At 57.4% G+C, this 23,237-nt stretch overlaps 5 protein-coding genes across 5 annotated transcripts; 3 read left to right on the top strand and 2 right to left on the bottom strand.

The window, feature by feature from the left end:
* Nucleotides 1-7,768: 7,768 nt before the first annotated feature.
* EsH8_I_000249 (C2H2-type zinc finger protein) lies at nt 7,769-9,921 on the top strand (the record flags this gene model as incomplete). The annotated part of the gene is made up of 2 exons (XM_083267662.1): nt 7,769-8,286; nt 8,340-9,921. The coding sequence occupies 2 exons, from the start codon at nt 7,769-7,771 to the stop codon at nt 9,919-9,921; spliced, it is 2,100 nt and encodes a 699-aa protein (XP_083118100.1).
* A 1,846-nt stretch (nt 9,922-11,767) lies between these two features.
* On the top strand, nt 11,768-13,456 carry EsH8_I_000248 (uncharacterized protein; the record flags this gene model as incomplete). Its single annotated transcript, XM_083267661.1, has 1 exon — nt 11,768-13,456. The coding sequence occupies one exon, from the start codon at nt 11,768-11,770 to the stop codon at nt 13,454-13,456; it is 1,689 nt and encodes a 562-aa protein (XP_083118099.1).
* A 154-nt stretch (nt 13,457-13,610) lies between these two features.
* Nucleotides 13,611-15,410, bottom strand: EsH8_I_000247 (glycoside hydrolase; the record flags this gene model as incomplete). Its single annotated transcript, XM_083267660.1, has 1 exon — nt 13,611-15,410. One exon carries the CDS (start codon nt 15,408-15,410, stop codon nt 13,611-13,613), a length of 1,800 nt encoding a protein of 599 aa, XP_083118098.1.
* Nucleotides 15,411-16,898: 1,488 nt separating this feature from the next.
* EsH8_I_000246 (uncharacterized protein) lies at nt 16,899-17,899 on the top strand (the record flags this gene model as incomplete). Its single annotated transcript, XM_083267659.1, has 2 exons — nt 16,899-17,313; nt 17,373-17,899. The coding sequence occupies 2 exons, from the start codon at nt 16,899-16,901 to the stop codon at nt 17,897-17,899; spliced, it is 942 nt and encodes a 313-aa protein (XP_083118097.1).
* Nucleotides 17,900-18,057: 158 nt separating this feature from the next.
* On the bottom strand, nt 18,058-19,881 carry EsH8_I_000245 (uncharacterized protein; the record flags this gene model as incomplete). Its single annotated transcript, XM_083267658.1, has 5 exons — nt 18,058-18,261; nt 18,314-18,450; nt 18,498-19,014; nt 19,070-19,159; nt 19,213-19,881. The coding sequence occupies 5 exons, from the start codon at nt 19,879-19,881 to the stop codon at nt 18,058-18,060; spliced, it is 1,617 nt and encodes a 538-aa protein (XP_083118096.1).
* Between the last annotated feature and the right edge of the window lie 3,356 nt (nt 19,882-23,237).

Raw genomic sequence — 23,237 nt, 5'->3', positions numbered from 1 at the left:
GGGATTCCGATGCATTGTTTCATCCGCGCAGAGTCTAAAATCCCCCATTCTCCGATGAAGAAGACGGCGGGGGTGGCATCTTTAGATGTATGGAGAGGAAATGCCACGCGTCAGTCTACCTGACAGTCCGTCCACTGTCCCTGTGGACTTTCTCTGTGGAATTCACTCTTTGTTGTCCCTGTGCGCCACCAAGGGACAAGCCGGACATTGCCTCATCGGTGCAAATCAATGACTTGCAAGTAACGGATCCAGCCATCACGTCGAGATGCGTAAACTGCTACACCGTGTGATGTGGAGGTCCATGGTGACTGTTAAGTCGAGTATTGTCGGCGGGGGGTAAACAAGAGCGTATGCGCCTTTTTCGGTGCGGCTGAGAATGCCTCATGCATGATTTGGTAGATTGAAGGCCGGCATATTTGTGTTTTCGGGATGTATTCGATTGTGCGAGAACGACTGGACTCACCTATCAACGTAAATAGCCATACACCGACTAACACGGCAGACGCCTGACGTTGAAAGAGCATGTATCATTGTAGCCAAGTCAGGACAAGTATGGCATTAAGGGACAGGAGGATAACCCTGGAACAAGCTTGTTGGGCATACCCCCGGATTCCCCGGCATTATGATGGCATTTAGTCTTGGTGATCTTCAGCGGCGACGGTGGAACTTTGAGGAATTCTGCGATACGCTGCAGATCAGCGGGCATCCTCGCCCTATGGAATGCGACAAGCGTCAGCTCGAGAGGCTAAAGAACAGTGCCTTTCTGTCCCTGCGGGCATCCCCCAGGCCCGGGGGGGGGGGGGGGGGCGATCAGCGCCAGGGCCAAGGAGCACAATTGACAGCCCGCCCGCGTTCGGTCAAGTGCGGGGCACCATTAGCGGGGTTCCCTCCCGAAGCGCTACGCCGCGGCGGACGCAGTAAAAGCAAGCAGGCATGCAGGCACAAAGGGTGCCGAAGGACATTTTAGACAAGGCGTCTAGAATCTGTGCGTGTGGAATATGGACCGGGAAAACCCCCTCTGGCGGCGGATAGAAGACACAGATCGGCAAGTAAATGCAGTGTTGCGACGAACGAGAGGTTGGAGGGCCCAAGCAACCAGGACGCAGAGGCCAGGGAGATGTCCAGGTGCAGCGATAACGACGGAGGTGACCGGACCAAGCTCGGACCGCAGGGCGCGAGGGGCTTGAAGGACAGGTAGTGAGTGTAGCGTGCAATGAGCAAGGTGGCGGTGGTATAGCATGGGCGAGACCGAAACGTTGGATTTGAGTGTGTCTTTTGACTACTGTTGTAGCTGGCAGAGCCGACTGTCACACGGCGGCCATGACGATTTGAATTCAACAAATTATATTCAACGGCAGAGACGATGCAGCGCAGCTGGTTCTGATTTGCCGGCTCGCAAAGCTGGCGTGTCTGATCGCGAATGCGATCTAGGAGTAGGGTTAAGCATTCGAGTTTGTTTCCAGGCAAAGTCGGTAATGTTCTTTCAACAGTGTTGCCTTGGCGTGGAGGTAATCAGTGTCAGCATGGCTGGCGGATGTATCAAGGCGTCGGCATGTACAGGTGTGTTCGCCTTGGATTGATGGCAATCTCCTTGGCAGTTCAGGGAGAGCTTTCCCTGGGCAGGTGCCCAGGCACAAGGGGATGCTCACATCGTCTTGGTGGGATGGTGGTTGTCACGGGACAAGGGCGGGCTCACTCAAAGCTGGTGAGATGTGATGATGATGTCTCTGTGTCCATTTTGGCGGTGCCTGTTGCTGGGTTGGACCTGGTCAAGGTATGGGTATAGGTCATGTCGAGGGTTTGACTGTGGCTGGGAAAGGGACAGCGGTAGCCCTTGTTTCGGTGAAGAGGTGGGTGCCTGGGCTTGGATGAAAGATGGCGACAGAATGTCTGTCGATGATCTTGTTTCGCTTCGATTGGAGGGTGACTTGCAGGGAGCTCGACTTGCTCTTCGTGTGATGGCTATCGAGGGACCCGACGGATGGGTATGCCTGCAGAGCAAAAGTGCGCAAGCGAGAGTGTGTTGCGAGAGAGTGTGTGTGTGGGCGCGCGCGTGCGTGTGTGGGTGTGTATGGGTGAGTGAATGAGTGAGCAAGTCTGTAAGTGTGTGTGTGTGTGTGTGTGCTGTGTGGTGGTGGGTTGGCGTGCGTTTGGCGTGCATCATCCCTTGGGCTAGGGGGAAGTGGTGTGTGTACGAGATGTGTTGGAGTTGGGGAATTTCGAGGTGTCGAGGCTGTGACCAGACTGGAATGGAGTTTTTGATGCCGAGACAGAGCTGATGGCAAAGGGTAAATGGCGGATGGCAGACGGGAGAGAGGAGACGGCAGATGGGAAACACGGAGGGAGAAAACGTGGACAACGGGCGGCCGGTGGCATTGTCGGGTCCCCAGTCTGAGACGAGAGGGAGCGGAGAAGAGACATAGGAGATGGCGGATAGAGACAATCGACAATCAATCTAGATCGGGCAGGGAAGAAACACGACTCAACATCCGATTCCGATGTTGGGTGTTGGGTATTGCTCCTGCCGTGCCGTGCGCGCTGTTGCTGTTTCTCTTTTTTTTTTTTCGCTGTGAAAGAGTTACCCCCGCCTTGGCAATAGCGCCTGCCTGTTCCTGGTTCCGTTCCTGCCTGTTCCTGGCCCTGCTCTTGCCTCTGTTCCTGTTCCGGTCCCTGCTCCAGCCTGCCCCGGCTGCTGCCCCCAGCTCTAGCTCTAGCTTCAGCTCCAGGTCCAGCTCCATGTATCCAAGGCGGCAAGGCAGGGCCAGGGCTAGGGCCAGGACCAGGGCCTGAAAGAAACGGAAGGATAGAAGGAAAGACGGATGGATGGACAGAAGAAAGCGAGGCAAGAAGCAAGAGACAGGAAGCAAGAGGCAAGAAGCAAGCATCAACCGATTGGAGCTTAAGCATGTCTATCCTCCTTCCTCTATTAGACACGTGGATTGCAACACCACCAGCAAATGGCACATAATGCTTGACTTGGCCCCGTGACGGTGCTTAGTCCGACACACATTTTAATTAACATGCTTCGGGTCTTTGTTCCTGCCGCGACGTGTTCGGAGGACGGCATTTACGCAAAACGGAAGCGACGGAAGGAGACGCAACAAGCTCGACTTGGCCTGGGTCTCTCGCTTCCTTTTCCAGTCAGTCTCCAGTCTCGGCTCCAACCCAACCCAAACTCTACTGACGGGTACCTCCCGTTGCCCAAGATGGAGTTTAAAATAAAATAAAAATAAAAATAAAAGAGGACACAAAAATGGAACAAAACACACCGTACGTAGTTGGGCTCGCCGTGGCCCGTGCCGGACCCCCGCCCCCCTCGCTCGTTTACCTGAGGAGGCTTCCGTCTTGCAATATAGGTACCACAGTAGTATAGGGCGGCGGTGCCTCGATGCCGACCCGGACACAATTACACTTCACTTGGCAGCACTTGTTCGTCAGTCGGGAGACGTGCTGCAGGGTACAACGATCAACTTCATACACGCGAAGCGAACATAGTGGCCACGAACGGTGCCTTGATTGCGGGGTGGGCTCTCGCCTTGGCGGGTGACGGGCGACGGCTGACGGCTGACGGGCGGCCATGAGCGGCGGCGCGCGCACTGTCCCTCGCCGTCGACCTCGTCTCCCGTCCGCTTCGCTTCCCGGCCATGGGGGGTTTTTTAAATAGAAAGGAAGCCCCTCCCCTGGACTGCTCCGGGGCGACGACGTTGACACTGACAGGGGCAGGGACGGGACTCACAGACGCCAACACCTGGCCCACCATATGCGGCGTTACTCCCGCATGTGCCTGGCCTAGTGCGAAGCTGGCGCTAGCGGTGGCCCATGAGGAGGAGTAAAGAATAAATAAAAATGGATAAGGAAAGAAAAAAAAAGAAAGGAAAGAAAAAAGAGGCCCGTGTGCGAGGTGGGAGAGCGCCAGAGCGCACCCAACCCCTCGCATGATGCAGTGCAGCCAAAGAGGAGGGGCAGAACAATGGAGGGGGTCGTGGAGGGGGTCGTGGAGGGGGTCGAGGAGGGGGAGGGGGGAGGGGCAGCGGCCGTGGACGTGCGGTGGGCGTATGTACCCTCTGCACGGCGTCCGCTCCGAAAAGGTACATGCGACAACGAAGACGCCTCGTCCCAAGCCAAGCGCAACGCAGCGCAGTGGATATCCGAGTCGGCTGCGAAAGCGCCTGCCGCCTGCTCTCTTTTGCCCTCGCTTTCTTTCCCTCTCTCCCTCTCTGCCTCTCTCTGCCTGCCCTTTCTCCGCCCGTCCCCTCCGCCTGCCTTCTCTGCCTACCTCCTGCCTGACTATCTGCGCCTACCTGCCTGCCTTGCTCGAATGCTGCGCCGGCACTTCGACAACTGGCCACCGGCCACCGGCCACCGACCACTCGCTTTTCTGGAAAGGAAGGATCTAACCAGCGCCGCCGCCGTCGCTGTTTCCTTTATTTAGGTACGCCCGGTCCCCTTTCCATCTATGCATGTATCTATGTATCTTTCTATCTATCTGTGTACATTTGGTGCTTTCGTATCACCGCTGCATGATTGCCGCGCAGCAAGAAGCAAGCAGTAGGGAGTAAGCACCGCGGCCTTAGGTAAGCCGGCTCGGACGCCTCGGGTACAGTAGGCGCCTGCCTCAGTCAAAGTGCCTGCTCCTGTGTCTGCGGCCCTGCCCACGCAATGTTGTGCAAGGGCAGCCACAGATGGATGGACGGGGTGAAGAGGGAAAGTGCAATGTAAACCGCCAGCCATGCCTGCCTGCCTGCCCTTCACATCGCATAGTGGATAGGTACCTATTCTGCTTTCTTCTCGCCATGTACGGGTGCTGCCAGTTGGTGTGTGTCTGTCTACCTCTCGTCGAAGCTGTGTCATTCATTGCCTTGTCGGGGCTTATCCTTATCGCCGACTGCCACCCCTCCCTCTCCTCTGCCCGCCTGGTGCACTGCACTCGTCCTCGTCCTCGTCCTCGTTCTCGTCCTCCGGCTGTAGATACAACACTACGTACTACGTACTCGTACGCTACGGTTGCTGTTGTCGACACCAGAGGTATCCCGTACGTTGGCCAAGGTACCCTTTCCCACCTGCCCTGCCCTGCCCTGCCCCTTGGCTGTCTTCTGGATCAACTCACTAATAAACAACCAACACGCCGAGGCCAAACCCGACGCCGGCGCCGGCGCACGCACGCACGCGCACCCTCATTACACACCTCGAGACTCGTTTCTTACACGGATACCCTGGATATCTGGCCCAGTGACACTTCACCTTCCGTCATCCTCCTCCGCCGCACGTTGCCGCCTCCACCTCTGCCTCTGGCCTGGAGCACCCAGGCATCGTGGTACCGAATGCATCGTGCCGTTAACCCCCTTTGCGTCCGTATCCGTCAAAACTTTGTCTCCGCTTGCCCTGCGGTCTACCCCTGCGTAGGGTAGCAGCCCAAGGCGACGACGACAAGGAAACCCGCGGGACAGGGCAGGGCTCTTGGCTGTCCAAGTGACATGGCGTCGTCTGTCCGTCCTGTGTGTGGTGTACGGAAACCCACCGCCTGGCCCGTCACCACCGTCAGCAAGCACCACCAGCCGTCGCAACCTCGGATCTGTCTCTCGCTCGCTCGCTCGCCCGCGCGCCCGCGCTCTTCCTCCCTTCCTTTCTCCGGCGGCTTCTTTTTTGACTTTGATCTCGTCAACCTCGAACCGTCAAGCCTCCCCAACCTTTCCGCCAATCCGCTTCCGCGCCTCGACCTTTCATCCTTTGTTCCTGGCAACTCTCAATGCCCACGGACAGCCGTCCCACAGCACACAGCACTAAATATACCATGCACGCACACACAAGCCGTGCATCCCAGTCTCTCTCTCGGCCCAGCCAGCCATAATCGGTACCTTACGTCTAGCCCTGGCTGCCCCGTCACCACATCCCCCCTCCCCTCGGCCGCCGCCAACCAACCACCCCCTCCCTGGCCCGGCTCGGCTTGGGGGGAGTCACCACACGTTCTACTCCCGATTCGCACCGCGCCTTGTCGCTTTCTTCCAAGCTCCTCCTCATGCCCGCCCGCTAGCTGGCCTGCCTGTGGGCGCCACGCTCGACGCAGTCCTCCGTTTCCTCGAGCCCGTCAAGTCAAGGGAGTGAGCGAGCCTCTTCCGCCAGCGTCCCGCTCACAAACGGCAGAAAGGCACCAACTCCCACCATTCCATTCCGACTCTCGTCGCCCTCCCGCCCGTCGCCAGTCCGTCTGCTTCGCAGTAGCGCGAGACCACCAACCGCCCGGCTGACTGGGATCCCACCATCAAACCGTCCGACTTCCATGGTGTACCGCCCTGTACCCCTTGTACCTCCCGCCAATCGACTCCACCGAGACCACTACCGCCGCCAGGTCCTGGTTTTGACCCTGACCCTGGCGTCTGGCCCTGGTCCTAGTCCCAGACCTGGACCTGGACCTGGCCCTGGGACCTGCCCTGCCTGCCCTTGTGTCCACCAACTCGTCTCGTACCGCCTGCGCTTCCCCTACGCTTTTGGGGTGCCATCAACGGCGCGGCCATCTTCAACTGATTACTTACCGATCCTCCCTCGCCCTCGCGCCGCCGACATTCTCCTCCTTTCTTCCCTTCCCAGGCTCTTGACCTTTTGCCCGCTCTCTTCCAGTATATCCAGCTTTTTTGCGAACTTGCAATCGGTCGCTGCTCGTGTAACCAAACCCAAAGAGGTTCATCACCATCCAACGCCCCGTAAACTTCAGCCGATTATCGGCCAACTGAAAAGGAGCAAAGCACATTTTGCGAAGCCCCAGCAATCCCAGGACCACCTTCGCCGTGAGCAATACGCAAGCGAGGCACTTGTCGTCTTCGCCTCTGCCCGAGAGAGAGCACCCCCCTCCAGCAGCTCGGAATCCCGTTCTCTCGGATCTTGATTGGCATTGGATCGGACTGCATTGGCTCTACGATAGCCCACAGACGCTCCCACCCAAATTCGCCGACTTGGTGCGCCGGATCCCCCCAATACACACCCCAAGAGGAGGCTGGTTGGTTGGCTGTTCCAACCTACCTTAGACAGACTCCGCCCAGCTCTTGACACTACCTCGCGCTAAACTCGAACGAACGCAAGCAGGCGCAAAGCCAGAGGCAGGGGAAAGAAAAGTCAGCGAGGAACCACTGGGAACCACTTTACTGCAGCCAGCAGGGTCAGATCAGGGCACGTCTTTCATCATCGGCCATTCATCGCCACACTCCCCTGGCAGTCCTTTTCTAGAGCCGCCTGCCCCTCGCCCTACCAACTTGTCTCTCTTCTCTTCGTCCTCCACTCAACCACGCACGCTACGCTACCAAACCGGCCTTGCACCTTGTCCAGCAAACCACCACCCCACTCCCTGGCCCGGGATTGATCATCGACTCCCGTCGCACTTCCATCTGCATTCTGCGACTCTCACCTCTTTGTTCGCTCCTCGACGCAACTCATCACCAGCACACGAAATCGGAAAAAAGGAACCCCCCACAAACACGCCCCAAAGCTCGACGTACTCCTCGGATGACTTGATTCGGATCTCGTCGCCTTTTTCTTCTTTTCCCTCTTCCCCCCCGCCCTCCCCTCTTTCTTCTCTCTTTCTCTCTCCCTCTCACCCCGTTCTTCTCACGGCCCAAATCGTCCCCAAACACCACTTCCGCGCAGCCCGCCCTCCCCGCACCAGTGAGCCATCGCCTAGCCGGCTTGTGACCGCGCATACTCTGCTCGACGGTTGCAGGATCGCAGCGGGATATCTTTCACACTGCCCTCTCATCCCACACCTGCGGCGCAGATTACCATGGCTGCCGCATTTAGACCCGTGAACTCGCCGCTTGCCGCCGAGGTCACCATGGACGACAAGATGACGACGTCACCCACAACGCCGAGATCAAGCACTGCACCACATCCGCAGACTCCGCAGCCCCTGGCAGAAGATGCGAAGACGCCCACGAAGGCGACCTTTGGCAGCGGCAGCGGCAGCAGCAACGCCGGTCTGGCGTCTCAGAAGCCGCTTCCAAGCTCCCCGTTCCCCCAGGCCGTTCAGGTTCCCGAGAGCGCCGAAAAGGCAAAGACCCCCACAAGAGCGAACTCGCAGCACTCTAGGAAATCGAGGGACTCGGAGGATGTGGACATGGACGAGTCCGACGGCGAGACCGGTGCAGGAGACGACGGTGCATCCGAAGACGACGATGACAGCGTGAATGCCGACGGAACCCGGTCGAACAAGAAGAAGAAGTCACAGCGGTTCTATTGCACCGATTACCCGCCCTGCAACCTGAGCTTCACGCGAAGCGAACATTTGGCCAGGCACATTCGGTAGGGCTTCCCCATCACTAATGAAAGCTGGTGGCGGCTGCTAACCGGCTCAGGAAACACACCGGCGAGAGACCGTTCCAATGTCACTGCTCGCGCCGTTTCTCCCGCCTCGACAACTTGCGACAGCACGCACAGACGGTGCACGTCAACGAAGACATCCCCATAGATTCCTTGGCCGCAACTGGCGCGAGGTTCCAGAGGCAGATGCGAACCGAGCGGGTCCGTCAACAAGGCGGCAGGGCCCGCGCGTCGACGGCCGGCAGTGCCACTGGCCCGGTCAGAGGACACTCGAAATCGCTATCGACGTCGAGTATCGCCAGTGTCGGCTCTATCGGTTCAGCTTTCGGAGTGCGCGATGACATTCGCAGGCGCCCTCCGCCCCTTGTGATGGCCGATCCCCGCTCGCGGTTGTCCCTCGAATCTTACCGGAACGCCGCGGATGGGCCCTACGGCTATCGCCCTGTCTCGCCGACCGACTACAGCACGCCGACGTCAGCCACCTTCTCCACCGGCCAGAGCAGTCCCCGATGGGGTTCGGGCATCGCATCCCCTACCACGTCGCACTCCCGTTCCCACAGCATGTACTCTTCTGGCTCAAGGACGCCCGGGCGGCGGCTCAGCGTACCCTCCGGCGTCAACCCCTTCCAGTCGCCGCATGGTACTCCGGTCAACAGGCTCGTCTACGGCGCTGGACCCGTCAACTCGTCCAACATGGGAGCCTTCTCCCCGGCTCCCAGCAGCCACCTGGCGTCCCCTACGACACCGACGTCGGGATGGTCTGCCAGGCGTGATTCTACGTCTTCGGCTGCCGACGAGGCGTGGCGCCGGCGGACTTGGCACCCCGACACGAGAAACTTCAACACCAACACTAGCCATCTCAGCAACGTCCTGACACCGGGCCAGATCCAGCCGAACCCCGCACCGCCCATCGCCAATGCTCCCAACCCGCAGCAGACCCTGCGATTGCCAGGTATCGAATCGTTCGACCCTCTGCTGCCGCGGCAGCTGTCGCCCCCCAGAAGGATCCCGTCCCCAATGATGGTAGACTCCGAGGCCGCCCACCCAAGAGCACTCTTGCCCGGCACCGATGCCGTCGGCGACGACCGGAGGAACGTTGCCCAGTGGGACATGGGATTGCACCGCGGCCTGACTAGACTGGACATCACGTCGAACACGACGCCGCCGCGTGACAGCGCCGGCGCCTGGGCGAACGAGGTGAACCAGGCCGTGCAGGCCCAGGCGGAGCAGGTGCGGTTGAACCCGCCGACGGTGAGATTTGACGTGGACCCGCCGTCGTATTCCAGCTCAAATGCCGCCTTCCACCGCAACCACCAGCACACGATGTCCGCGCCCTCCATCGCACACAGGGACACGAAGCGTCATGGATGGTATCACGGGCCCGGCGTCGGCCAGGTGCATGGCCCCCGACCGGAAGCGCCGGTCCACGATCCTCGTGGGCCGCATGTGAACCGAATGGTCCACCCCAACATGAACGCCTTCCCTGGATTCCCGGGCAGACAGGCCGATGCCCAGCCGCCCCAGCAACAGCAGCCGGGCAAGCCCGACCCCCTCAGACGGCTCGAGGCGCTGGTGGCTGTGGCCACGAGCGAGGGAACGACCGCCACCGCTTACTGAACATTTCCACTTACGATTTGTCGTGAATGCCTCGCCGTGTTCCGCAAGCATGACACATACACTTACGCCACGATTTAATGACCTTTCTATTTCACGTCACATGTCGGCAGAGAAGCACTGGCTCCAGCTCTGCGTGACATACGGTCGCTTTCTTATCATGATATCCTGTTTCAACTTGGCTGGTGGGCAGTTGCATTTCCCCGTTGGCGTCGGTACATAGCGTTGCTTTTGCTTTCCTGTTTGGACGTCACCGTCCCCCGTCTCATCTCATTTCAACCAGTCGTTTTCTACGCTTGGTGCTTTTCTTCCTCTTCTTTGATATCCGGTCCGATTACTCGCGTTTTCTTGTTCCGTCTGTCACTTGGTGTGATGTTGGAAAGCTTGCGCAGCAGTTTTTATTTTCCACGGCCATCTTTCATAACTAGAGATTCCTGTCATGTTTTTTTGATTCCCCGTAACGCTTGTTCACGATCAATGAGATACCCACTCATTCTAGGATGATGGTTCTAGGGGTGGATAGTAATGAGTCGCTCTTCTGGCTGTTGAGGACGGGCAACAACCGGCTCGCACTCGCGGGCCGAGAACTGGGAAGAACGGTGGTTTACGGATATATATAGGCGTATATCGAGCTTGGCACCAACTGTTTTCTCTCCTCTCTACCGGAGTTGGGATACTGCTCACAGATTTGGAAGCGGTGGCTCAGAGCCCATCGCCGAGGAGCGGTGGCATACATCTGTCTTTAGGGCGTGCAATGGGCGGGAATAACGACGCACATGTTCTCAATGATGATTTTCTTATCTGCATCCTGCATCATGTGCTAACTAAGCCCGTTGATGGCTGTGACTACCTTGCCTGCTGAATTGGCTTGTGATTCGGGACCTAACAAGTAAGACGCGAGTGCGCCAACCATTATGCACGATGATGTGGGCGCCGGCTGTATCTTTGGCCTTGCATGTCAGCAACGAGCCAATGGCCGGTGTCTCGGCCAGCGATCAGAGCTTCGCTCCGCGGTACTTTTCTTTTCCGCCAAGTCCGCCCCAAACCCCGAGGAAAATGGAAATGGCGTACATTGTGGTAAGGCGATGGTTTGGGCGACCGGCCGCCCGGGAATGCCGATCCTGCGTGCCGACCGACATCTGAGGTGGACCCCGGATACTTTTAGGCTATTTTGCAACGACTGGGCAACCCACCCAGCTTGCTGCGTGCTAGCTGGCGTGTATGTTTGTTTGTTCTTGATGACTGGCGCGCATGCGACGGGGGCCGCTCCGATGGGGGCGTCACCGAGAACACGGGGGGCTGTTCAGCTAGGCTCGGCGTCTGCGGGTGCGGCTCTGCTGCTTGTGCTGCCATCGCCAGCATCTCCCACGCGAGGCCCGGAGTCGGTCATCCTCGACATTTTCCCTTCTGGGACTGGTCGTCAGCATCTCCCACGCGAGACCCGGAGTCGGTCATCCTCGACTTTTTCCCTTCTGGGACTGGTCGTCAGCATCTCCCACGCGGGCCCGGAGTCGCTCATCCTCGACGTTTTCCCTTCTGGGACTGGCGTTAATGCATTCTGTTTCTGTTCGGGCTGGTTGCTGTTGCGAGATGTGGGGTCCGCGGGAAGCCGGGGGGAAGGGGACGGATGAAGACGAAGGACCGGGAGGGGGGGAAGAGGTGAGGGGTGAATTACGTATTTGAATCCTATTATTCGACTTTGGTTTCAGTTCGCCTGTACGGGTATATATCCAGACGTCCGAACGTACACACACGCACACGCACACACGCACACACGCACTAAGCCTGACTGGCACAGAAGATTCACAAGAAGCCAGCATAACAGAGAACCAAGGGGGCCCTCGCCACAATGCTCACCAGAAATGCCTGGGCCGCCACGGGGCTGCCCGCGGCCGCCGTCCTCGGCCTCACGGGGGCCTCTGCGGTCTCCGCGGCATGCCGCCCCGAAGCCTTCGCCTTCCCCGAGATCCTGGGCACGGAGCACGTCGGGACGACGGCGGCGGAGGTGAGGGGCTTCGCGGGGTTCCCGGGCCGCGCGCACGAGCCCTCACTCTTCGCAGACCCCACCACCGCGACGGCGGGCGTGAGGCCGTTCTGCAACGTCACCGTGTCGTACACGCACCCGGGGTACGGCGACCTCGTCAGCGTGCACGTGTGGCTGCCGCTGGACGCGGGCGGCTGGAACGAGCGGCTGGTGGGGCTCGGCGGCGGCGGGTTCGTGGCGGGCGACGTCGACGGCGACTACGCGGCGGCGGCGGTGCAGGAGGGGTACGCGGCGGCGGTGACGGACGGCGGGCGGCGGCGCGGCACGCCCGTGGCGGACTGGGCGCTTGCGGGGCGGGGCAACGTCGACTGGGCGGCGGCCGTGGGGTTCGGGCACCGCGGGCTGCACGAGCTCGCCGTCGTGGGCCGGGCCGTCGTGAAGGCGTACTTCGGCGGCCGGGGCGCGCGGTACGCGTACTGGAAGGGCTGCTCGACGGGCGGGCGGCAGGGGCTGGCGCTGGCGCAGCGGTACCCGGCCGACTTTGACGGGGTCCTGAGCATGTGCCCCGCCGTCGAGCACCCCGCCATGGTCACGGCGCTGTACTACCCGCAGCTGGTTATGCGGGAGCGCGGGTACTGGCCCGGGCGCTGCGAGCTGGGGGCCGTCGTCGAGGCCGCCGTCGAGGCGTGTGACATGACGGACGGCCTGAGGGACGGCATCATCGGCAGGCTGGGGGCGTGCCGGTTCGACGTCGAGAGCGCCGCCGGGAGGGCGTTCGTGTGCGACGGGAAGCAGAAGACGGTCTCGAGGGAGGCAGTCGACATCGTGCGGGCCGTGGTCAGGGGGCTGGAGGACGAGGAGGGGAGGCTGATGTTTCCCGGGTACGTGCCGGGCGCGCCGTTCGACGGGCTGCTCGGGCTGATGAACAGCGTCTGCGAGGACGAGGAGAGGAGGGACGGGTGCACGGGCGTGCCGTTCGACGTCACCGACGAGTGGATCCGGCTGTTTATCGAAAAGGACCCCGACTTCGACCCCTCGACGCTGTCGCTGGAGGCGTACCGGGACGTGTTCCGGCGGGGCGTGGAGGAGTACGAGTCCATCGTCGGCAGCTCGCCGGACATGAGGCGGTTCCGGGATCGCGGGGGCAAGATCCTCATGTGGCACGGCATGGCGGACCAGACCATCTCGGTACTGGTGGGCAGGGGGTTCTACGAGAGCGCGCGGCGGCTCGAGGCGGAGAGGGGCGTGGACATCCGGGACTACTGGAGGTACTTCGAGGTCCCCGGGATGAACCACTGCTTCCCCCTGCACGGCGCGCCGTTCCCATGGGACGCGCTCGAGAGGCTCCGGAGGTGGGTCGAGGAAGGGGTTGCGCCGGAGGAGATGGAGGCGAGGAGGGTCGTGGAGAAGGGGGGGAGGCCGGTGCTCGCGGACGACGTCAGGAAGATTTGCCTCTGGCCCACGGAGGGGGTTTGGGATGGCGCGGAGTGGGTGTGCGTCGAGCCCGGCCAGAAAACGGAGGAGAGTGCGGCGGGTGAGAAGGAGGAGCTATAAGTGATCCCGAGTAACGGAACGGACCTTCAAGGCTACTGTCGGGGTTCACGAGAAGAAAAGCGCCGGCTGGTAGTGTTCATGCCCGTCAATTTAGACATGATTGTTGCACGCTTTAAAATGCCATGGCCGCCAATGTCTAATACTACTGCTACTACTATTTCCACCGTCTGAAAGGGTGCGCCTCGGTGTTGAAAACAAACTCGTCCAAGCTCACGAGGCCCGGCTCGCTGAAGATGAGGTAGAAGTACTTCAGCGTCTCGCCCATCCAGAACGACTCCATCGAGTCCGCCGGCGGCGGCGTGCCCTCGGCCGTCACGTCCCACACGGCCGTGTTGGCGAGCTTCGTGCTCGTGGCGTTGTCGATGGACGTGAACATGTCCCACGCGGACTCGAGCAGCGCCGCGTCGCCCGTCGTGCGGTACATGACGAAGACGCTCTCGATGGCCTCGGGCCGGAGGATGTACCGCCTGTCCGGCACCGCCGAGAACCCCTTGACGAGCCTGTCGTCCCGGATGACGTCGTCGGCGTCGCGGTCCTCGCCGTCGGCGCCCTTGTCGGCGCGCTCGAGGACGTGCTTCTTCCACAGCGCCTCGTCCCACTCGCACTCGTACTTGGAGGGACAGGGCACCATGTAAAACGTCTCGGGCATGATGCCGTGCGGGAACGTCTTGTAAGCGTAGACGCACCCGTCGACGAGCTTCCTCGCGAGGGCGACCTCCTCGGCGCGGCCGAAGAGCTTGCCGCCGAGCGCCATCAGGCCGCCCATGAAGCAGACGAGGTGCTGGCCCTGCGGCTCGAGCTCGATGCGCGTCTTGCCGTTCTCGTGCCTGGCGTGCGCCTGCCCCGCGACGAGGATGTCGTCGTTGCCCGGCGTCATGGGGCGGAAGAGGTTGTGCTCGATGGCCTTTTCGATGGCGTCCTCGTACATCTTCTTGTACATGGGGCTGCGGCCGCCGACGAGGGCCGACATCTTGGGGAGGTACTCGTACAGCGAGTCGGCCATGGCGCCGAGCGTGAAGTCGTCGCCCTTGTAAAACACCTCCTCCTCGGGGTTCACCACCAGCGGCCACATGCCCGGGAGGTTCGTCTGGTTCTGCTGCCGGTCAAAGATCTCCATGATGCGCTGCGTCGCGTCCCACCACCTGGGGTCGCCCGTCAGGATGGACAGCCGGGTGAACTCCATGGACAGGCTCCCGATCTCGGCCACGAGCTCGCCGTTGCCCACGGTCTGCCGCTCGCCCTTGGCCGCCTCGCCGACCTTCCAGCGGGTGATGGGCATGCGGTTCGGCGTGTCGAAGGCCTTGTACAGCATCTCGCCGACCTCGGCCGCCTTGCGCAGCAGCCGCACGTCGCCGCTGAGGTCGAACGCCGAGAGGAAGCCGCCGAGGTACCGGATGTTGGTCTCGAAGACGTTGATCTCCTCGAGGTCCGTCTTGGTGAAGTCGATGGTCACGGCCGCGGCCACGGCGTCGGAGAACTCGTCCTTCATCCCCATGATCCACAGCGTGTCGAGCGAGTCGACGAGTGTCGCGGCCCAGCCGCCGAAGGAGTTGCGGCGGCCACCGGAAACGGGCGTCAGCTCGTCCGAGAGCCACGCGTGGGCGCGGTACGAGGACCACGCCTTGGAGAAGGCCTGCTTGACGGTCTGCTGGCGCTCCTCACGCACGCGGCGCTCGGTGCTGGCCTCGTGGGGAAAGGTCGCCTGGACCTGCGGGAAGCGGACCGACGAGGTCGCCGGGAGCTGTCGGAGGGGCAAGGGCGCCGGATGGTGGACCTTGACCGTCCTCCAGAAGTACCTGTCGTCCTGTTCCGTCTTCCATTTTACGGGCTTTGGCAACGAGGGCGAAGATATAATTGACGGGATGGCGCCATCGTTGTGCCAGAGGAGGAGGAGGAGGATCGAGATGGGGAAAGCGACGAGGACGACTGGCATTTTCCGCCTTAATAGCATCATTTTTGCGCGCTGGTGACTGTGTAGGAGCGCGTTGAGTAGAGAGACCGGGGAAGATTTCGCAGCTTCTCTTCGGCGTTGGAATTCGTCACACGACCTGGCGAGCGATGCGGCCAGGTTTTCCGTCCTTATCAATCCCTTCGCTTAGGCGCGCAGGAATGGAGTGTTTGCCCTGCCGCCTGGTGAGGGGGGAAAGACTCGGCGCTTAATATGGTATGGTGTGTGGTGCAGAGACCCAGACATGGTGACGGTTGCAGGCGGGTGACAAAAAAATCCGCAATCGTTCAAAGCTGGAGATCTTAGGTATTCCTGCACCAAAACTATGATGAGTAGTACATCTTCGTCTTCAACTCCTTACTTAGCATAGGTACCTCCTATCTAAACCTGCTTAAAGGCGTGCGTGTTTTTTTCGTTACCCGCCTGGGTTGGTTTGCTGTCTTGATACCCATGTCACTTGCATCCATCTCCGGGCTCTTGGCGGCTGATCGCAACGGGTCTAACGCGGGCGAAGACGGCCTGAGGGTAAAGATTCCCCCAGCCTGCTGCAATTGTTCCTGCAGCATGGAGGGTTGCTGGGCGGCAGGCATGGGGTGTCGGCTATATAACCATATCGGTTCGATGCGGCGGCGTTGGCTCGTTGGCTTCGTTGTTGGATCAGGGGTTAGGGCACATCCTTGGCTTGGAGCGTTGTATGTTCTCGTATTTCATTCCCTGGCGTTCAGTCCAGGCTCTGTTCAACACGCCAACAGCGCAGCTTTATCGTCGCCTCGTTCTTCAGTCCGGATTTCGAACTCGCAACAACGCGAGATCCAACGGTGCCAGAGCCTTGCCCTGCCAGCTATGAACGAGGCAGAGTGGCCGAAACAGAGGCCCCCATGGTAAACAAGCGCTCAGGTCGCCATTCTAATTTCGCGCGGATGCGGGTTGGCGCCCGGAGTGACTATATTAGTGGCCGTACCATACTGTCGGGACGGAAAGTCCACTCTTGGTCATCTGCGATTGGTTATGCTCCCTGCTAGCTTGATCCTACCGACATGGATATTGCTTGGCTTTCCTATGACAATTGTCATCGTTGGTGTCTTGGAATTGTGAACCAACAGACAGTGATTGAAAAAGGAAACACACTGGGCTCTTGAGCATCCAGGGAGCGGCGAGACAGTGTGAGGACTCATCGTGCCTCGGAGGTGTTCTGAAGTAGCCCAGAGTCTGATGCAGGAGGCTGAAAGGGGTTGGGCAATCACACATTTTGGTTTGACCAGGCTGTGGGAGGGCGCCGTGGCCCAACTTGCGGTGTCAATGTTAGCAGTTGCAAAGAGGGTTCATAACTGAGTGTGTCTCGCAGATCCTGCCCCTCGGCTGCTCCATCCGTGTTCACCTGCCTGCCTAACCCTCTGATCCAACTCATTGACTCAGTCAACTTCAGTCTGGAACCTGGTGTTCCGGGCTTAATTGCAACTGCGAGATTACAAGTCCCACATCAACGCTCGCAACATGGTTTGCGTTTCGTCTGTATTTCTCGCTCTTCTGCTCCTCGCGAGGGCGCGGGCAGCCTGCTACTACCCAGACGGAAGTATCGCCCCCAACGATACGCCATGCCAGGACCGCACGGCCGAGTCGACCTGCTGTGGGCAGGGCTACGCATGTCTTTCAAACGGCATGTGTCAAGCCACGGGAAAAGAGTTGCAGAAGGGCGGAGCAACAGAGCTCGTTCGTGGGGCATGCACTGATAGATCGTGGAGAAGTTCGAGCTGCCCGCTGTTCTGCATCAACCCGGAGACCGACAATGTCGGCGGAGGCATCGGGGTGGCAAAGTGCGTAGGGACGGCGGAGGAGTTGTACTATTGCATCAACTCGGTGCAGGACCGCGTGAACTGCACGGCTAAACAAAACGTCTTGTTCTTCCAAGGTAAGCACAACCACCCTCAGCCCGGTAAACTTACCACTGCTGACGGATTGCAAATGTAGAATCCGCAACTGCAATCACAACCATTGGAGTGGCGGCCACGCCAACACCGTCATCAACAACGACATCCGAGTCAACTGTCACTTCCCTGACAGTCACGTCTCAATCAGTTGCCAATCCCTCGCAGGTGCCATATCCGAGCTCTGTAGCCTTGAGCAGCGCAACAAATAGTCCGACCAGCAGCCCAATCAGCACCCCAGAGGCCGACCCCAGCAACCAGCCCGGCACATCGAACGACCGTACAATCACCATTGGAGCTGCTGTCGGTGGGTCGGTAGGGGGATTGGCCTTGGGCGTTTTGGGCGCCTGGCTGTTCTTCTTCCTTCGTCGACGGAAGAATCGCGCCAAAGATGAGGCAATACCCCCGCCTGTCCAGTATTATACGCCCGGACCGCCACCTGAGCGATACATCAGCCCACAGCCTCAATACATATACGAGGCGCCAAATGAGTGGAAGCCGCCGTTGGTACAGGACCACTATCCGGCACCACAAGAGTTGCCAGGATGGCAACCGGAACATCGGAGATAGCCGAGGGGACACATTTGTAGAATATTAAGATTTAATGCAACGGATTATGATACCACATAAGAATTCATATAGACTTTGGCGCTCCCGTAAAATTCATGTCAGGTGAGAAGTGTGAAGGCTAGACCTAGTAAGGGATATCTTTATTATTATGGTCACGCTTAGTACCAAAGAGCCTTGTTCCAGAAATAGGCCTGGTCGTTGGCCAAGTCGTCCTCGTCTAGGTAAAAGGTGGTGTTAAAGACAATTTGAGTGCTGGTAGAGGCACTGGTATTGTACTTGGGCCATTCGATCTTGTCCTCTGGCCAAATAGTGTTGGGGTTTCCAGTTAGGACGAACGAAAGAAGGTACTTTTGCATCATAGTCTGGAGGTTCGTTAGATACCGAGTGTCTCTTTTCTTAGCAACCAATGCATACCGCAATTGTCGCGTTGACATTGGGATCAATGCTGATTCCCGGGGAAGTAGTTGTAGCGGTAGCAGCAGAAGTTGTCGAAGTGGGGGTACCACTGCTGTTGCTGGGCGAGGAGCTGGAGAGCGAGTAGGTGCTGTGCCCTGCTAAGAGTCAGATACATTCAGAGGTAACTGCGAACCATGCTTACAGTAGTAGCTCTGGTCAGTGCCATGGGTGGCCGAATCCAAAGCCACCAAACCGTTCCATGTGTTGTTGTTCATGGCATGGGTCAGGGCCAGGTTGTGGGCCGTCAAGTCGAAATGCTGTTTCATATCGGCGAAGCGTAGGCCTGGTTCGGTGTAATCACTCTCCGGGTACAGCGCGAGAATCTCCTCAACTACGCTGTCCTCGATGGCGGGGAAAAATATCCGAAGGTTCGTGGCAACATCATCAGTCGTGTTTACACCGGTATAAGGGGTGCCATTGGACTCATGCAGCTCGTGAGTAGCGACCACTGGGCCGCTGAAGTTGAAGCGTCGCTGATAGAACTGAGCTTCGTAAGTATCGGCAATAATATCGCCATCAACCCGGGGCTGTAATATGTAGTTGTAGGCGCTCTGGATGGTAGTGGCGGCGGTGTTGATAGTGTCAAAGTCAACACCACGCATGCATTCAAGGTTCCCACCAGGGCAACCAGCCTCAGAAGATACATTTAGCCAGAAAGACTAGATAATGTCTAGGTTAGCTACTAGGTCCTAGCAGGTGGAGTCTTGTCCGTACCTCAGCTTGCTTGTGGCCGGCTGCAGGGAGGAAGCCAGGCGACATTACAAACGCACGTTTGAATAATTGCTCGGCATGTCCAGCAAAACGCTATGTGGTATAAGTCAATCTCGGATCTTGCATCAAGTGGTTGCCATCCTCACAGTCATTTGGAAGAGCGTCTGGGATGCTCCGGCGGAAAAGCCGACGGCGGTTATTTGTTCTGGGTCCCCACCGAAAGCGCTAATGTACTTCCTCGTCCACTCGAAAGCAGCCTGAACGTCCCAAGTGCCTGCGTTTGACGTGCCGCCCTCGTGCAAAAATGTAGGGCCGTTAGCCAGACCGGTCATGCCAAGCCGATAGTTGTAAGCGACGTAAACGAAGTCTGTAGATAGGTCAAAGAGGCCCTCGGGGGTGTTTTCCGACTTGCTGCCGAAAATAAAGCGGCCCCCATACGTCCAAACCATGACGGGGAGCTTCTTGCCCTCCGGGTTTGCAGGCGCCCAGACGTCGACGTACAAGCAGTCCTCTTCAGTGTTGCATGCGACGTCTGGTGAGGCCAGGCCACCAGTGTTGACTTCCGTCTCAACTGGCGGCGGCTGGGGTTTAGCCCATCGGAGGTCACCGGTCGGAACAGCGGCATAGCGAATGTTCTGGTACTTGTAGTAACCAACGGACTCATTGGCGGCGGTGGCAACGACAGTGCAGTAATCGAGTGTTACCGACGGCATGTTTCCGGACCCGGAGGTTGCAGTAGCAGGTTGTGCAGTCGTTTGGGCGAGGACCAGAACGGGGGACGCTGCCATCAGCAGGGAGGAAGTGCTGAACTTCATTTTGTCGGATGTTGAGCGAGCGTGAACAGCACTCAAAACTTGCTGTTAGGTTACGATTCCAAACCCAATCGCACGACGCTTGAGCAGAAAAGCATCCCGATATATAATGTTCTTTGTACTCTTTTTAAACTGGGTACTGGCACGGTGACCTCAGAGTTCATCGGCAACTACGATGCATCGACCCGAGCTACCTTGCGTTGTCCACCTCCCCAGTCTCATTTGAAAGCCATCATGCTCCTCTCACCCCATTGTTAAGGGCACACTCACCCAACAGCGTCGTTTGACTCGGATCTTGATGTCGTATTCGGAAGGGAAACGATATGCACGACTGGCTTATACCTGCCTCAATGCGAGCCATTGATTGGGATGAAATCGTAGCGTGGCTTAAGTTCTTGGATCGCTGTTGGCTCCAGTATGTACAGCAACATGCCGCCCCGAACGGAGATCTGGGATATTAGGGGGGATGTTCCCGCATTACAGAATGGGGTCCTTGCGGCGTCGTCGGCCTGGAGACAATTTCAAGGTCAAGGGGAATGAATGGCCAACTGGACGTCGATCTTCAGCCCAGCGGAGCCTGTGAGGTGGGGTTGCAGCAACAGCGGAGCGAAACGTTGGACTCGGTCTTAAGAAATCCACCCACTTTCCGCTCTTTCCTCGGCCTCAAGAGTTACTTATCTGTGGGTAATCCGGAAAATCCGGTATCTGTTTATTCTTTTGACTCGGAAGGCCATGCCGCCAGCTTGCCCTCGAAGGACAAAAATTGCTCACATTTGCAAGGGGCAAATGTAACGCAAACACAAGATCCCTGAAGGGACCATTGGAATTGGACTATGGCTGTTCACGAGCAGCTTTCCACTGAGCTTACCAAAGAAAAGCGGGTATTTATATTATTTCTTTGGAGATACATTAACAATCGTAGCCCGTCGTACCAACGGACATCACCACATGCTTCAATGCAATCGAGTATGCGTTCTTTCCATCGTTTAAGAACACTAAACTATGGTTCGGCTGAGTGCCCAGAAAGGAATCCAATATAAGCAGGCGTTGTGTTGCAGAACAGGCGTTCATCCAGAATGTCCGCAACTATGAGATCTCAAATAATTGGAATGTTTGCTTGATGATATCTTGGAAACTAGATTATGAGTCTTTCTAGTATTGATCGGGACTCATAATTGGGCTGTATGACGTCAAGTTTGCCTTGTCTACGGGGCAAATCGAGCCAATGGCTTGTCAATATGACCAAAATATTGAACCTAACCCCCCAACTGAAGGGCTTCCCGTACCGTGGAACTCTTCAGTTGGTACTGAAATACAAACGTATAAGTACCAGTGGGATCTTGACATAGCGTTAGATTAAACGAACTGGTTCGACGCAATCGAAAGAATTTCGAAACCCCTCATTTTTATTCTGATGGAGATGTGTAAAAGAAAAGCCGCCACGCTGCTGGAGATAACAAAGAAACATCAATATGACCCTGATACATCTCATTACCAAGTACAATTAGAAGAGGACATCAAAACTGACATATAGAATTATTAATTCTGCCTTTGGAACCGAGCAGTTGCTGCCATAGCCTAAGCTGGTCTGGGTCGCTCTAAGCCAGCGTGAGCTACCCTGAGCTAATCATAATTTTCATTGAGCTCAAGTTAATGGGCTTCAGCCTGGGCCCAGACTTTTGACACGACGACTGAGTTTAGTGTAAACCGAAAAAAAAGTAAGAGCAGTGTTAGCGGAAACCATGTTCAAGAATGTTTCGGCTGTCTTCGCCACATAAGACCGATGACCCCCTTATAGCATGCCTGGCCTTCATTTTGTTCTCTAACTTTCCTTCCATTTCATTCTTCCAAAGCACCGACCTGAAACCTCCGGGCAGAATTTTAAGATGAAGGGTACAAATAAAGAGGAGGAAAGAAACAAGACGGTAGCTGTAATAGATCAAGCCTTACGGGCGACCAGGGACCAACAGGACCACATCTTCACGCTATAATGTATGGAAATTTATAACAAAAAATAGCAACATAACAAGTGACGTTAACAACCTAGCATACTACACGTTGAAAGCTGATTGATACAGTAAAGTCCGAGATGCTCACATAAATAAGTATTTACCAAAGGAAGCAGTCAGACCGAGTTGTCTTAAAGCTCGCCCATGCATAGCGTATGCCTAACATACTATTCCAGATTATGCTTCATGGTGTACCTGTTGGTTTGCCCAGACAGAAAACGGGCAGGCGGTCAGCAGCAGCCGGCAGCCGGCCGAGCCAGCGGAACCCGGACATTCCACCTCCGGGCTACCAGCGGCGACATCTTCGCTACTGCTGCTGCTGCCGACCTTCCTACTCTTTTCCTTCGATATACAGAACCACATTGCAGATTTGAATTTACTACGTTGATTTACCACCCATACGGGTATTCTGTGATACCGAAAGTACCAGTACATAACATGATATCACAGGGCAACCCCGTTTGTTCTTGAGGCTGGTGAACAGTATCCCAACACGTTCTTTATGTTAGAGTGTTGTAAATCAAGTCTGAAATCTCGGGTTCGTTTCTAACGATCGCGGGTATTGGGTCGGGGTATGCCGCCACTCGGGATTCGGATAGTCCTCGGTGCTATTAGTTCGCCTGGCAGCTAGGATTTTCCCACCGCCGAGTATTCGTTCTATCAGCAACAGAGGTTGACGGATGTTTTAGGTCTGCAGTCTTGCGCAACATAATCGAATTAAGCAATAATCTCCGTTGACACTCGCCCAGTCATTCGTAAAAATAACAACTTCCTCCGAGGAATTGGCGCTTCCCATGTGTTTCCCAGACTTTGCCACTATATCCATAGCATGTGTGCTACGTTTCTTCTTACAATTACCAGTTTAGGTAGCGGTTCCTACGCGAATACGAATCACCAATCTTAAAAATGCAGCCCGACATACCACATGGCAGGCTAGGGGGGGCTTAGACCTTTCAGATCCTTCGGCAACTGGTCGATGGTTACAGTGTAACGCGGAAAAGGACAAATGGACCATGTCAATGGCGGGTGGTAGATAGAGCACAAAGCTGAGCAGTCGCTCTTGTGCCAGACTTCCCCCCCTGATCCGATAGATAGGAAGTGATTTTCTTTACAGCAGCGAATCCTACGTGGGGGGCATCCTGACACGATTAGGAGCTTGTCTTCTTCGCGCTTACAAACCACGCCCGGGAAAATACCCCATTGAATGCCAACTGACGCAATTTCTGCCAAGGGCTGAAATACCCAATTTTACCCCAAAAACGCTTAAATATAAATATTTAATTAGGCCATTATTTCTATGAGGGCCCAGGCAATAATCCAGTGGCTCTATCCCGCTCCTGGTTAAACTGG

This window comes from Colletotrichum jinshuiense, chromosome 1 (assembly GCF_051148585.1).
Source record: "Colletotrichum jinshuiense chromosome 1, complete sequence".
NCBI lineage: Eukaryota > Fungi > Ascomycota > Sordariomycetes > Glomerellales > Glomerellaceae > Colletotrichum > Colletotrichum jinshuiense.
This window is presented reverse-complemented; position numbering and strand designations above follow the sequence as displayed.